At 40.6% G+C, this 14,735-nt stretch overlaps 1 protein-coding gene and 1 long non-coding RNA gene across 4 annotated transcripts in view; one reads left to right on the top strand and one right to left on the bottom strand.

Annotated features, from left to right (window-relative positions):
- The first annotated feature begins 254 nt into the window (after positions 1–254).
- The window catches only part of LOC108798739, a 23,336-nt gene continuing 8,855 nt past the window's right edge, over positions 255–14,735 (top strand). The window contains exons 1-2 of the long non-coding RNA XR_001941971.1: positions 255–368; positions 8,644–8,647. This is a non-coding gene — a long non-coding RNA (uncharacterized LOC108798739). The remainder of the gene's footprint in view (positions 369–8,643; positions 8,648–14,735) is intronic.
- Positions 8,438–13,349, bottom strand: SLITRK3 (SLIT and NTRK like family member 3). Of its 3 annotated transcripts, none has more exons than XM_018570521.1 (3): positions 13,140–13,349; positions 12,511–12,617; positions 8,438–11,143 (listed from the first exon to the last, which is right to left on the bottom strand). In XM_018570521.1, exon 3 carries the CDS (start codon positions 11,114–11,116, stop codon positions 8,468–8,470), a length of 2,649 nt encoding a protein of 882 aa, XP_018426023.1. In that variant the 5' UTR covers positions 11,117–11,143; positions 12,511–12,617; positions 13,140–13,349; the 3' UTR covers positions 8,438–8,467. The 3 variants fall into 3 exon arrangements, with proteins under 3 accessions (XP_018426023.1, XP_018426024.1, XP_018426025.1); XM_018570522.1 differs by having other exon boundaries at positions 13,237–13,349; XM_018570523.1 differs by lacking the exons at positions 12,511–12,617; positions 13,140–13,349 and adding an exon at positions 11,587–11,627.

Here is a 14,735-nt window from a genome sequence, read left to right as displayed (position 1 = left end):
ATTGTTAATCAGTCTTTATATTTACAGGCTAGCATACTTGTATTGCATTGGAATTCATAGCTGTGTATAAAGATAAGCCATGCTTGTCATGTTAAACAACAACTTGTTGTTAGCTAACAGACGTTCCCCCAAAGCCCTATAGGCTGGAGGCAGCACCAAATCATAAGTAAGGTGGGCCCTAGGCAGGGCATTGGGCAGACTATGCAACTTGAATTTTGTTCCTGCCTGAATCTGAATAAAGTTGGTTTTAAGCCAGGGGTGGGCAACTTTGACCCTCCAGCTGTTGTGGAAATACAAGTTCCATAAAGCACTGCAAGATTCTGGCAGTTACAGACATGACTCCCAGAGGCAGAAGCATGATGGGATTTGTAGTTAAAGCATAGCTGGGGGATCGGAGTTGCCCATTCCTATTTTAAACAGTGATCCTTTGGTGTGCAGCTTTTTATTTACTACAAAGGTTTGAAGCAGAGCAAAGACGCTCTCTATGGCTGGCATCCGATCCGTGTCTCCTTCTGCTCTGCAGCAGCTGGACTCCAGGACGGAGTGGTGTTTCCTCTGTCTTTCTCTGAATGTTGTTGGTTGAAAACAATACGGCCTTATCAGGCAATCTGCAACACCCACTCCTATTGTTACTGAGGGCAAAAATCAGCATTAATGGCTGCCATTCCTGCTCCTGGTTTTCTGAAAAGTTGTAGGCAATTGAATTACTCCTAGGGGCAATGTACCTTTAACTACTATTGTACATAATAGTTAGGGCATTTATAAAGCTGCGGCCTCGCCTTACTACAATCGTACCGCTGCTTAAACAAAATTATTTTTTAAATGCACATTCTTGACCCCATCTTTTATATTTTACCAAAAAAGTGGGTAATATTAGTTGTTTTATAGCATAATGTAAAAAAAAACTTTTTTTTCTCAAAATTTTCAGTAATTTCTCCTGAATATAGTAAAAAATAAAACCCGCAGTGGTGATTAAATACCACCAAAAGAAAGCTCTATCTGTCCCCAAAAAATGGTATAAAATTCATTTCAGTACAGCGTTGCGTGACGGAATAAATGTCAGTACCGCAGCGCTGAACACTGAAAAATGGCCTGGCCAGGTAGGGGATCTAAACACCTGGTCTTCAAGCAGTTAATATAAAATAATAGCGCAGTGCTGTGCGCTTTACAAATCTGCATTACATTCCGCATGCTTCGGAAGTCTGAAGCAAGTGGAGCAGCATTCATGCCAATGAATGAAAAAGAAAAAAAAGTCTGGAGGAGACACTTATCACGTGACCTGCCATGTGACCAGCCTCTCCTCCAATCATACAGGAGTGACACCTCAGTGGAATATGGCTAGGCCTGCATTTTATGAATGCATGCTGTGTGGTGTAAACACAAAGCAAACATCTTAACTCTCCTGGATGTTCCGGGAGTCTACCGCTATTAGATTGTGGCTCCCGGACAACCGGGAGAGAAACAGTTTCTCCCTGAAAGGCTTACTCTGTTTTATCTAGCAAAAGTAAACCTTTCTCTTCTCTGTTTTTTTTTTCTTGACATCGGGGCCGCTGTCAGTCAGGAAAAAAAACAAAAAACGACATAGGAACGAATAGCTAGATTGCTATTGCAAATTGACATAGCCAATAGCAGACTAGCTATTGCACCTGCCCACTGTTGCTGTCAATCAGCAGAGGTGGACCTGAAGTTCTCCATCCACCTTTAGGCCCCGTTCACATATAGCGACATACCTTTTGCAGCGGATCCGCACGGCCGGGATAGCGCGACTTTCGGGGCGACATTCCAGCGACGATCCAGCGACGGTAGCGCGACCTTCCCCGTCGGGCTCCATAGAAAAAAAGTAAAATTGCGCAAAATCCGCCGAAAAAAGGGTCCGGTAGAAGCGACTTGCGACCGCGACGAGCGACGAGCGACGCGCGACATGGAGTTAAGACAGCTCCATTGAATAACATTGGCCGGCGACTTCTCGCGATATCGCGCGGCAAAAATGCGCGATATCGCGGCGGAAATCGCGCGACAATTCGCTATATGTGAACGGGGCCTTACTGACTGGCAGCAGCAGAGGGTGGGTGTGATAGCCAGCTTGCTATTGGCTATTGCAAATTGAAATAGCCAATAGCAATCTAGCTATTCATTCCTATGCTTTTTTTTTATTCTGATGGCAGCAGCTGTCAGAATACAAATTAAACAGCAGATAGCAAGGGAAGCATTAGCTTCTTTTCTATCTGCCATTATTTAAGGGGGGTGCTCTCTTCCTTGTTGTTGCACAGAGGGTTCCTCCCTGAAATGAGAAGGGCACCTCCCTAAAATGACTTATTTAAAGTATCAGACGTTATTGAGGAAAAATCTGGAGCAGTTTCCTATAGCAACCAATCAGTCTCTAGCTTTCATTGTCAAAGCATAACTGAGCTAACTGAAGAGAGAAGCTGATTGGTTACTATGGACAACTGTTCCTTATCTGTCTGCTCCAGTTTTGATAAATTCCCCCAATGTACAGTATTTGGCTGGACATACATTTTGAAGTATGTCTAAGAATGTTTTATTTATTTTGGATAGTGTGTGTATGTGTCCAAATCACTGTCAAGGTTTAGGCTCACTCACACGGTTGTTCATGGTCATACACAGTGATCAGTGCTTTTTATTGTGTGGGCAAAGCCAGGGGTTCACGTTCAGCTAAAGCACAGCAGCTTACAGGTGAAACTCGAATAATTAGAATATCGTGCAAAGTTCATTTATTTCACTAATGCAACTTAAAAGGTGAAACTAATATATGAGATAGACTCATTACATGCAAAGCAAGATCATTCAAGCCGTGATTTGTCATCATTGTGATGATTATGGCTTACAGCTCATGAAAACCCCAAGAACCCCAAATCCACAACCTCAAAAAAGTAGATTATTACATGCAATCAATAAAACAAGGATTGTACATAGAACAATATCGGACCTCTGAAAAGTACAAGCATGCATATGTACTCAGTACTTGGTTTGGGCCCCTTTTGCAGCACTTACTGCAATTACTTTTGCACGATATTCTAATTATTCGAGTTTCACGTGTAGTCTGTCACAAATCAATGACGCGCTGTGAGGCATTGCTGTGCTCGGCATGTACTCACACAAGGAGCAAATCCCTGCAGGTAGGGACAGATGAACAGCCCTGGATGCAAACTAACTGGGTGGAATTTCTCAAAGCTGGAGCAGACAGAATCTGGAGCAGTTGCCCATAGTAACCAATCAGCTTCCCTCTTCAGTTTGTTCAGTTAAGATTTGAAAATGAAAGAGTAAGGCTGATTGGTTGTCATGCGTGGCTGCTCCAGTTTTTGTCTGCTCCAGTTTTGATAAATTCCCTTCACTGTGTACAGCACCACTCATCTGTCCCTAGCCACATGTAATCACTCCTTGAGCAATTACATGTGAACAGGTGCGGAGAGTGTCAGTCTGTCATTGTCATTTGTCATTTACAGACTTCCTATCCACAGCTAACACCAGGCCGTTCCCACTGCAGAAATATGCTGACCTGGGAGGTGTGTGATCACGAATGGCCCTGTGAATGAGCCCTTTTCATTGCTATACGTTTTCCCACAGGGGAGATTCCCCCTCTTTGACTGTCACGGTAACCATTGTCACCCCACTTTGGTGACAATGGGACAAGAAGTGACATTTTTTTTTTACAATGTCAGTCAGATAGCAAACCTACATCTATAGCGATTTAAAGTACTCCAGGAATTGTTTTTAATTAACCCTTGAAGTGGGGCTACCCCTGACCTGTAAGGGTTAATTGCTATTTTTGGTCTAGGACTGAAAATAACATAATTATACCCGATCCTTAAAACCGGCTTGCTCTCAGACCGGTCCCTGGAGCATCTCTCCCCCTCTGCTGCAGCGGTCTAAGGTCCCTCAGTCATCATTTTCTATACATTGAGGGAAATTTATCAAAACTGGAGCCGATAAAATCTGGAGCAGCTGTGCATGGCAACCAATCAGCTTCTCTGTTTCATTTTCAAATCTTAACTGAACAAACTGAAGAGAGAAGCTGATTGGTTGCAATGCACAGCTGCTCCAGTTTTTGTTTGCTCCGGTTTTGATACATTCCCCCCACAGTGCATAGGACAAAAGGAAACCAAGGGACATTACATTGCTGCAGCGGAGGAGAAGACAGGCTGCAGGGTCCGTTGTCACAGCCCTAGACCAAAACAAGCAGTTAACCCTTGAAGTGCAGGGGGAAACCCACCGCATGGATTAATACAAAAATGACCCAGAGTTCTTCTAAGAGAAGGACACATAAAACAGGTGACTGCAGGACCTCAGGAACATAGGAGAAGGACACATAAAACAGGTGACTGCAGGACCTCAGGAACATAGGAGAAGGACACATAAAACAGGTGACTGCAGGACTCAGGTACATAGGAGAAGCACACATAAAACAGGTGACTGCAGGACCTCAGCTACATAGGAGAAGAAACATGTCACATGCCACACAAGAAGTCCATCTGCAGTAATTCTGCTAATACGTCTAAGTATCCGTGGCTGACCTTCACCCTCCATTACCAGAAGGACATTAGAAATCAGTCAAAATGATACTTTGTATAATCCACCGTCACAGAGGACAAGCCACCAAACACAGCACCATCATCTACAACATATAGGTTCCATACACAGGGCTGCATTTTGTGCACAGCTGTATCTACAGTTTCCTCATGGCACCATTTACAAAGTTCATTAGCCTGTACACCATTTACAAAGTTCATTAGCCTGTTTCATGAGCCTGTACAGGCACACTGGACCAAGGCAAGTTCGTACATTTATTTACAACCATGATTATTTTACTATCCTGCCTTACAACATTTGTCAGGTGTGCTCTTAAATGAGTCTCCTTATTACAAGAAGAACACATTCCAGAGATTTATGAAGACTGTCAGGAAATACAACTGCAAAAACAATAGTACATAAATTGCAAGCAGCAAGTTATTGAGCTCCCTGAAATGTTAATGTGGCCTGGCGTCTATTAGGTAGCATCCGTTGGCAAAAGAAAGGTCATTTATGACTGGTGTGTGCGATTATGGTCACCCAAACCTCTGAAGGGAACCGGTTAAACAAGACATGGGAAACATAATAAAATTCAAATCAATGGTGGTACCTTTTTAACAAGTGTATTGGGAAATATCTGCTTTGACATATTAATCTACATGTCAGCACTTGTGCAATAAGATGCCATAACTCAGCACTAACATTGTCATTTATCATGACCGGTGCTAGTCATATCAGTTAAAAAGATAAGGCTTGTGCATTCAAATCGATCTGTAGAAAATGTGAACTCTTCATAGTTGAGATAAACTAGACGGTCTTTCCTCTGCGCGCTTCGGCAGCCACAGAACAGTTTTGAAATGTTGTACGTTAACCCTTTGCAAAAATAAAACAATATACATCGTATAACCCATCTCCTCCCCGCCCCCACGTGCACGCACACACACCAAAGCCACAGATGCAGAGCTTCCTACATAAGAAAATAAAACAAAATTTAAGCCAAAAAAGTATCTCCTTTAATATAAAATTTCCATTCTCAAAGAATAAATTTATTTCCACTGAATAAATAGATATCCGCACCATCCAGGGGTGGGAAATGTTCCTTTTGTTGAAGCAAAGACTTTCTTGATTTTCTCTCTGTTTCATGTTTTTCTTGTTTTTTGTTATATTTGTTTGTTTTGTATTTTTTTTAACAAAATATATAAACATAATGTTTGCATCATACTTTGCTATGGATTATGAGCACTCCGTTTAAAATGTATACAGCACCAGCAACACTAGGGATTGCACGCAAACGTGTTATTGTAAAAGAAATACGGTGATGTGATGCATGCCTGGAGTTCATGGGCTTCTATTCTTATAAGGAGTGTTTTGCCTTGCACTTTGATTTTATTTTCAAAATATGCGCATGCTGTCTATTTATAGTAGTGTTGAACGCAGTCATATGCAATATACAGTGGATATTGGATTTCTTTTAGAACGTAACAAACAGATATGATGTTAAGCATGTAAAATCCAGCCTTTGGATCAAATAGAATTAGTTCAACTGGATCATTTTAAATCAATCTATTGTTTAATGGGGACAGAAGTCATCTCAACAGAACACGTTACAACATGCTATAGATGGGCAACCTTCAGCACTGCAGCTGTCAATTAAGGAAAACTCCCATAATACTCAGAAGTGAAGCCAAGCGATGATGGACACAGTGGGAGATGTCACGGAACTACCCATCCCATGATGCTCAAGAGTGAAGTCAAGGGGTGATGTAGTTTAATGCAGCAGGAGTACTACTGGCAGTCCATCTCTGAATTCCAATTTTGTGAAAGCAGCAGCGTGCTGCCCTATAGTGATAGGTCTTGTCTGTTTTTTAGCAGCTAAAATCAATTGCAGCTAGAGGCTATCATTTAAACGTGTGCAAATGAGTGATTGATCTATATTCCACATTACCATATGCCCTTAAAGGTGACATATTTTACCATAAAGGGTGATGAACTGTGTAAACTACAGACAAGGAGGGCTGTGAGCAAAAAAAAAAAAAGAAAAAAGAACAAATGGCAATGTACTTTCTAGAGCATATATGCACAGAGGTAGCTACAATATATATGAATCTACGTATACATGTAACTATCTACATGCATATAGACAAACAACACCGATAAACAGAACAATAGTAGCTTATAATAATAAATCAATAGTACAGATGATCATGCAGCAAAACCAAAACTTGACAAGCTATGCTTTTTTTTCACATTCTCTTTAAAATTCCAATGTTCATGTAAGGCATCAGTGACATCTGACAGTTTACATTCAATGTACAGTAATGATTTCATTAGGGATTTAAATTAGTCAGGAAATGAAGCAAAGGAGAACACATTCGGGAACGGCTGCAGCAGACGAATAACACACAGCTCTAAAGCCAAGAACCAGGTGCCTGTGCCTAACATACAATATTTAGACTATAAGCTCCCCCTGCTGTTCAATGTTATGAATGCAAACTCATTTAAACCACCAGCTAGCAGCTTTAACAACCAACCAGTCTTGAATTAGATTTTCTTTGGGTTCACTCAAGGTTTGATAGTGCCCTTTTCAAATATATTTCTATAAATAGACTCTCTATTAGGATATACAATGTGCAATTATTAGAGTGTATGCTTTGAAGATATATAACCAATTAGGCATTTTATACAGATAGGCTGGGCAACTTTTCATCCTCAAATAGGTCGGAATGCACTGTAGTGATCCCTGGATAATTGACTAAAGGGGATACAATGCGCCTCTCATTTTTCAAGCTGGACAAATAAATTAAATGGCTCTACTGCTAAGTAATAATTTACTTCCAATTCTTGCAGTATTGAATCCAGTGTTGTCCAGAGGATTGTTACATTATTAATTCCTTTACTACAGAGGAATCTGCAAAATGCTCTGTAAAGTACTACTGATTCCAAGAATTGCAAAGCTATATCAAAGCGTGTGTCATCTTTTTTTTTTTTTTTTACCTCTAACCATAGCACTGTGTGCAGTGAAATAGTGATCAATGTTAGTCAGCATGGTAACTCAGTTGTTTTTTTTGGCTGATGTACATAAGGCTGGGCATAGCTAAATCAGATCTTCAAGCTTTTTATCTGTATATATCTGTATATGTATGTATTGTTTTAAATTATTTTATTAGGAAAGCTATACCAGACGCATAATCACTATACATTGATTAAACATTACCTTTACAATTAATATTCACTGAAATTACAGAATAAATATATGCACATTTTGTAAAATCTTTGTGTATGGGGTAGGCTAAGGAGTAAGAGGAGGGGGGAGAAGACATTAAAAGTGCTTCCTACAAAGCTGTTAGTGATACGTACCCAGTAGCATTGCTAAAGAAATTGTAAGGAGCTGCAAAAAAATAACATCCTGGCATATTCATGAATTCACAAAGATGTTGATCCCTAGCTGTCTTGTGTACAATACTTCCTGCTTTGCCAAAAAAAAGGAAATAAATCAAATATACATTGAACTCATTGAATCATGATACTTTGCAGTGAATCCATGTGTTTGGATGTTGAATTGTTGTTGGTAGAAAGAAAATGGATGAGCATTAGTGTTTTGGGTGAGAACATTCGAGCATTAACCCCCCTGCAGTTTTTTTTTTCAGGCATGCAGCAAACTGCATTAGGTTTAAGTTACTGCCAAAAAAGGACACGTGGAATTATTTTTATCAGGATCAGTACAAATATCCCCCATACCTTACATGGCACAGTCAAGTTTCTTAGATTCCTATATAAAAAATAATGATTGATAACATTGCTGGCAAAAGTCTGCGAAGGCACTTCAATTAATTACGATTAGAGTATGGCCCTTCCTCCAAAACAATTTGGGGAGCACAACGGTATTATCTTGAATCATGCGTTTGTTTTGTTTTTTTGGGCGCTATGAAATTATGCTATATTAGAATCTATATGTGTTTTTTTCCAGGACTTCGAGGTAATCCGGCTTGGTTTGGAGTTTGGCCCTTAACTCGAGGTATTCACTTTGAGTTTGGTCTGAAAACCCCTTCCCAGCTGAGAAAAGTAGGGTTTCTTTTAATCTGGCATCCTGTTGTAAATCTGGGTATTGCATGCCAGGTGGGTGGACGTGCAGTTCCTTTAATTTAGGTACTGTGCCATAAATGCAGTCCACAAAGCCCACCGTTGGTGCTGGCCGTTCTCGGTCAATTACTCCAGGAAAGATGACCCCATTTTCATGAAAACTTGGTACTTCCCCACTCTGATTGACAGTAACTATAGTATTTAGCTGGGAGTTTGACACTGCCATGGTCCACTCTTTTTCTTTTTCTATTAAGGTCCTGTAATTTGTGTTATTTTCCTTTGTTTCTGAAAATTCCTCTCCCATTTCTTCTTCTCTGGGTTTGTAGATGGGATTGTTGCACATCTGGGTTACAGGATGAGGAATGTAATCATAGACATGCCCAGGAGCTTTCTCTGGGGAGTTGTTTGGTCTATCCTCAAAGATTCTACACTGCATTTGAATGCCCGTCAAATCCACCTCTTGTCTCTTTCTGAAAGGCAGCTTCTTGCGCCTTCTCAGCACAAAAGCAAAGAGGCCTGCAGCCACAAAAACAGCTGAGAAAAACAAGATTAGTAGACTGAGAATGAGGACAGATAGTGGAATGGCACCCCCTGGTGTGGTAAGCTCAAACACTGAGGAGCTTGGTGGCACCATCTTTCCAGGCAAAGACGGTGAAGTAGCATGTAGCATCTCTGGACACAAAATTTCCATTTCGATAGATTTTAGATCCTTGTGTGTCAGGTTCTCAGGGCTTGTGCACAACACCTCCCCGACAACAATTACAGAGCTGATGGTGTCTATCCATTGCTTTAGAGGGACAATGTCACAGGTGCAATCCCATTGGTTTTGTTTAAGATCAATCTGCACAATTGCATTAAGGTGCTCCAGGACTCCTGCAACAGGAAGGTATAGAAAATGGTTGTTTCTAAGATTCAGCCTTGCCAGAGACGTGCCTGCAAAAGCATCAGTTGGGAGTGTTCTCAACAGATTGTCATTGAGAAACAACAACTTCAGATTTGGCATCAGGCTGAAAGCAGCAGGCTGGATTTCCCTTATCATGTTATACTCAAAATATAAATAATTCAAACTCTGTAAACCCCTGAACATGCCAGGTGTCAGCCTCTCAATGTCATTCCCATTTAAATACAAGCTTTTTAAATTTGGGAGATTGATAAAAGCTCCTTCCTGAACATAAGATATTCTGTTGTTTCCAAGGTGTAATAAATCCAGTGAAGAAAAATTCCAAAAATCAGACCGGTAGATTTTCTGTATTAGATTACCACTCAAGTAAAGTTTTTTAGCATTGAGAGGTCTAGGCAGCAGTTCTGATATATTATGAAACCCTTTCTCTTTACAGTTTACAGTCAATCCCAGATCATTGATATGCAAACTGCATGAACATCCAGTTGGGCAGATGATTGGAATAGGTGGTCTAGTCTGGTACCCAGATATTGGTGGTTGGTTTGGACCTGGGTAAAGGCCTCTGGGTGTCGGTGGAGGCTTTGGAGGCCTAGGTTGCTTGGTGGTGGTGGGTTGCTTATTTGATGTCTTGTACTCCACAGAAGAAGCAGTAACATGAAAAGATGATAACATAGAGGAAGGTTTAGTAGGCCATGAATTCTCTTTGCTCGATTGTAACTGGGGAATCCCCAAGCTTGCTTCCACCTCACTTTCAGACAACAACGGGCAAAGTTTACTTCGCTTGATATCTCTTAAATCCTTGCCATGAAAGTGAAAGGGACTTTCACATGTAATATCCCCAACCAGAACAGTATAAGGAATACGTTCAAGCCAGGTTTTCAACTGCACAATCTCACAGGTACAGTTCCAAGGATTCTCAGCTAACTGTATCTCCATAATGCTTCTCCCTATGTGATCCAGCATCCCTCTATAAGAAAGGATCTTTAATCGGTTTCCACGCAAATCTAAGTGTGTTAAAGACACAGACTTAAATAAATTTGTTGGAAGTAAAGGGATATGGTTATCATTGAGAATCAGCACTCTCAGTTTATTTAAATTTCGAAAGGCCCCACTTTCAATCTTCTTAATTACATTATAGTCTGCTTGTAGATACTCCAAGCTTTCCAGTCCCATAAAAGTGTCATTTCTAAAAATATCAAGTTTGTTTTCGTGCAAGTATAGCCTCTTCAGAACTTTCAACCCATTAAAAGCTCCAGCTTGAATGTCCTGCAATGCATTGTTCCCGAGATTAATCGACACAGCATTGTTCAAGTGAAGGAAGCTGTTGGTGTACAGTTTTCTCATAGAATTTCTCTGAAGATACAGTTTAAATGGTCGAATCCAGGATTCGGAAATCTGACTAATGTTTGTAAATCCTTTATTGTCACAATAAATGTGGAAAAGGCTTTCCTTCACTTCACAATAACAAGGATCAAAGCAAGGCTCGTCTATTTCTTCAGAATCCTCAATCAAGGGAATTGGTGTAGTCCATGCAAGAGCAATTGTGCTTAAAAGAATTATCCACAACATACGTCCATTTAGTTGAGTTTCTGCTGGAGAAGGTTCCATTTTTGATTAATTAAAAAAAAAAAAAAGCTGGAAGACAAAGAAATATAAAACAGATGTCATTATTTAACTATACTATGCATATAAACAGGCTGAGGGCAAAGTAACAATGACAGGAGGACCTCAATTTGTTCATTATTAGTGTACACTACTAGTTTGCATGATCTAGTCTATCAAAGTGTAAATCTGCAATTATGCAATGCCATTTGGCTCAATGCACTGTATTACATAATTGCTACTCAATAAGACCATCTCTGTGCACATAGGCAATGGTTAGAATTGTGTCTTGCTTGTACATAAGTAAGCTTATGTCACAATGGAAATAATTTATGTCTAAAAAATTACCTTGCTCAATGAGTCATACTAAGCTATAATAATAGTACAAGTAACAGCGTTGTGCCTTAACACAGATAATGATCTAGGCTTGTACATACATACTAGATACAGTTGTAGCATATGAGAATAAGAATTACTGCAAAGCATGCATTTTATCCCAGAGTTTATGTCCAATTCTTGCTTGCTATTTCCAGTAAAGCATCCGTGTGCTCGTCGCTTGTGATGCATTAGCATATTCCAGCGTGCAGTTAATTGCAGCGGCTATTGGCCACTTTAAATGCCCATAAATAGATAAAAGAATGTAGAGATAATTAAGCTAGCCACACTGCTTGCCCATATGATCTTCCAATCTGAGGGGAAACTGACAGTAAAATGCAGCTTAGTCTGGGATGATCCATGATTTAAATGCTCTGCCTCCCTGGCTCTGGGACTGAAGCTCTGAAGCTTTAACAGCACAGACCAGATACTGAATGTATCTCCACTGGCAAAAATGCCTATGCATTAACAAAGTGCATAAGTGCCAAAACAGGGTCTGCTAACAGTTTCTAATGACCCATCAAAAATAAAGTAATCTCATCCTCAAATCCTATACCTACCACAAAAAAAAATCAAACCGGTGCAATGACACACATCCTCAGATATGCATTTATGCATTCATTGCTGCAAATAACTACATTCACATCTCTAGATATATAAGCCACCTGCATCATACTGCATTTCCTGTGTGCTTAGAGCATAGTGATGGCAATGCTTACAATGAAACTTAAAATGAGAGCATCCACTCTAGCGAAATACAATAAATGCTAATGCAGCTTTCCTGACACATTAGATAGACGCTAAGCAGTCAAGGTTCTGGATGAGGATGGCATGCCAGTAAATAGATCGCTTGAAATAACGACAGGAGGGGAAAAAAGGGCTGAGGGTTATATTGCAGCAGCCTCAGCCTCAGCAGCAGCAGTCTCATTTGCAAATACATATCTGCAACTTAAATCTAATCTGAGGTCACAGGCAAACCTTTTCCCATAAAAGTACATAGAGACAAGGTGGAATGATTTACTTACCAGTTTGCAGGTGAATTTTTAGCACATCCGGGGGAATAAAGGCTGAGTTTAGGGATTGCTGGCTCTCCCTCTCTCTGTCTTTCTCTTCCTATCTGCTCCTACTGAGTCTGAGGCAAAAAAGAAAAAAAAATGAGCTAGAGACGTGCTGGGAATGTGCAATGTGCAGTGTGCTGTGAGCTGCTCTGTGTTTTCAATGGGTTGCTTCAACATGCAGATCTGCCACTCAGTATGCTCAATGGAGCCAACAAGGAATCTGCAGCCTCTCTGTCCAACATTGCCTGCTGAGGTCTTTCTCATTCGCCCTCTCTTTTTTTTTTGTTTCCCCCCTCTCTATCTTTTTTTTTTCCTTTAGCCCTCCATCCTCCTCCTCCTCCTCCTCCTACAGTCGTAGGCAACAGATCATTGGAAATTTGACACAAATCCAACAATCTTCACACCACTGCTTCAATTGTCTACCTCCTATTTATTCTCTTTCAACCTCTTCTGTGGCTTTGCCCGATTGTTGCCTTCTCTTTTTCTTCCCCAATTCTCCCCCCCATCCTCCCTTGCTGACAGCAGATAATTGGGGGAGTCGATCATAGTCAAGATTCTTCACACCGTTTCTCCCTCTTCTGTCTCTCTGTCTTCACCTGTCTGTGTGCGAGGCTTCACTTACTCCCTCTACCTTCTATTGTGAGTAGAGAGCTTCCCATCACATCTAACAATCTCATTTCCCGGATTACTTACACCTCATTATCTTCCTCTTTCTATATTTTTCTCATCTGAAGCTATCTCTCTGTTTGTGTCTAGATCCATCTTTTTTTTTTATTCTCTCCCCCCTTCCTTAGCATCATGGAAACAAGCTGGAAGAAGCAGATCAAAGCGGAGGGGGAGCGTTTGGGTATATGACGTGAGCATGCATTGGGAAGCCCAGGCATCTTAATTTTTTTTTTGTGGGTGTGTGGGGTATCCCGGGTGATCATCGCTCTTTCATAATACATGTACAGTTTTAAGCAGAACTATGCAGTAGAGGAAGGCATCGGCTCCCCTCAACAAAGCTGTGAGCATTGCTTGCTGCTCAGCCTGTCACTTCAAACTACAGCAAACTACAGCTTAAAAAGCAGAGTGATAAGCCATGAAATCTAAGCTGGAGCAAGTGATATCCCCACTCTCCCTCCCCCCGGCATTTCGGAGAGCTAGATTTTTATTTGTTTATTTTTTATATATATTTTTTTGCACACCAGTTACCATCAATAGATCTCACAAAGATGACACTGAATAGATAACTGTTTCTGGTTCAACAGAGAAAGATGTTATGTATGGGAATGTGCACCGTACACTCATCTTGCCTGTTGGCTGCGGACTCAGGTAGATTTTGCATGCTGTAAAGTCTAACGTGTCATTGAACTGACTGTATGGGATTTAAGGGAAGAAACCTTTCTGTGAAAAGGCCAAACGGAAAAAAAAAAAAAAACAAGAGTGCTACCTTTCTTTGCACACCTGCCATCAGTTGTTTTATGGCTGTGACAAGAGCTACAATGTGATTGAGCTGCCAGGAGAATGATGATATCAGCTGTATCCAAAATAAATTGCAGGTAATTATACTGGGGTATATGGGGACCATGAGGTGTGTGTATAGGAGCAGTGACTGTATCAGTGATCTTTCAGTGTTTGGGAGTGAAGTAGTTAAAGGCAAGTTTAATGACTGGCCTGTAATTATCAATGTATGCAGAAAGGTAAGGGTGGACAACTATATTGTAATGTTGGTGTATGTGACTGCCAATATCCTTTTTAAAGGAAAAGGTTGCATTGGCTGTTACTGCCGTGCATTTGCATCTACTCTGCATGCTGGACCTTCTAATGACACCATCATAAGTATTAAAATATTAATGTGGCAACAGATATATAGAATGCTTTGATCAATAAATGAATGTGGAGAATCTAAAGTAAGATGGTCTGCTGTGTGTGTGTGTGTGTGTGTGTGTGTGTGTGTGTGTGTGTGTGTGTGCGTGCCTGTGTACATGTTTGCGTGTGTGATTGTATGTCAATGCTTTTGCATGTGTGTGCATACGTGTGTGGGAGTGGTTGTAATTGACTGATTGCTGTCTGCCCATATTTATAGAGCCATGTAGTAGGTAGCAAAGAGATGCAGGCATCGGAACTTAAATGCACTTTTTCCCAATAGTTAGATATCTGTGACTTCATTGAAATGTATGTGTGGATCACTTAGATTTGACATGCGTTTA

This window comes from Nanorana parkeri, unplaced genomic scaffold (assembly GCF_000935625.1).
Source record: "Nanorana parkeri isolate BGI_ZX_2015 unplaced genomic scaffold, ASM93562v1 scaffold1547, whole genome shotgun sequence".
Classification (NCBI taxonomy): domain Eukaryota; kingdom Metazoa; phylum Chordata; class Amphibia; order Anura; family Dicroglossidae; genus Nanorana; species Nanorana parkeri.
This window is presented reverse-complemented; position numbering and strand designations above follow the sequence as displayed.

Excerpts from the sequence above, each read along its gene's own strand:
- SLITRK3 (XM_018570521.1), bottom strand. The coding sequence starts at position 11,116 with ATGGAACCTTCTCCAGCAGAAACTCAACTAAATGGACGTATGTTGTGG.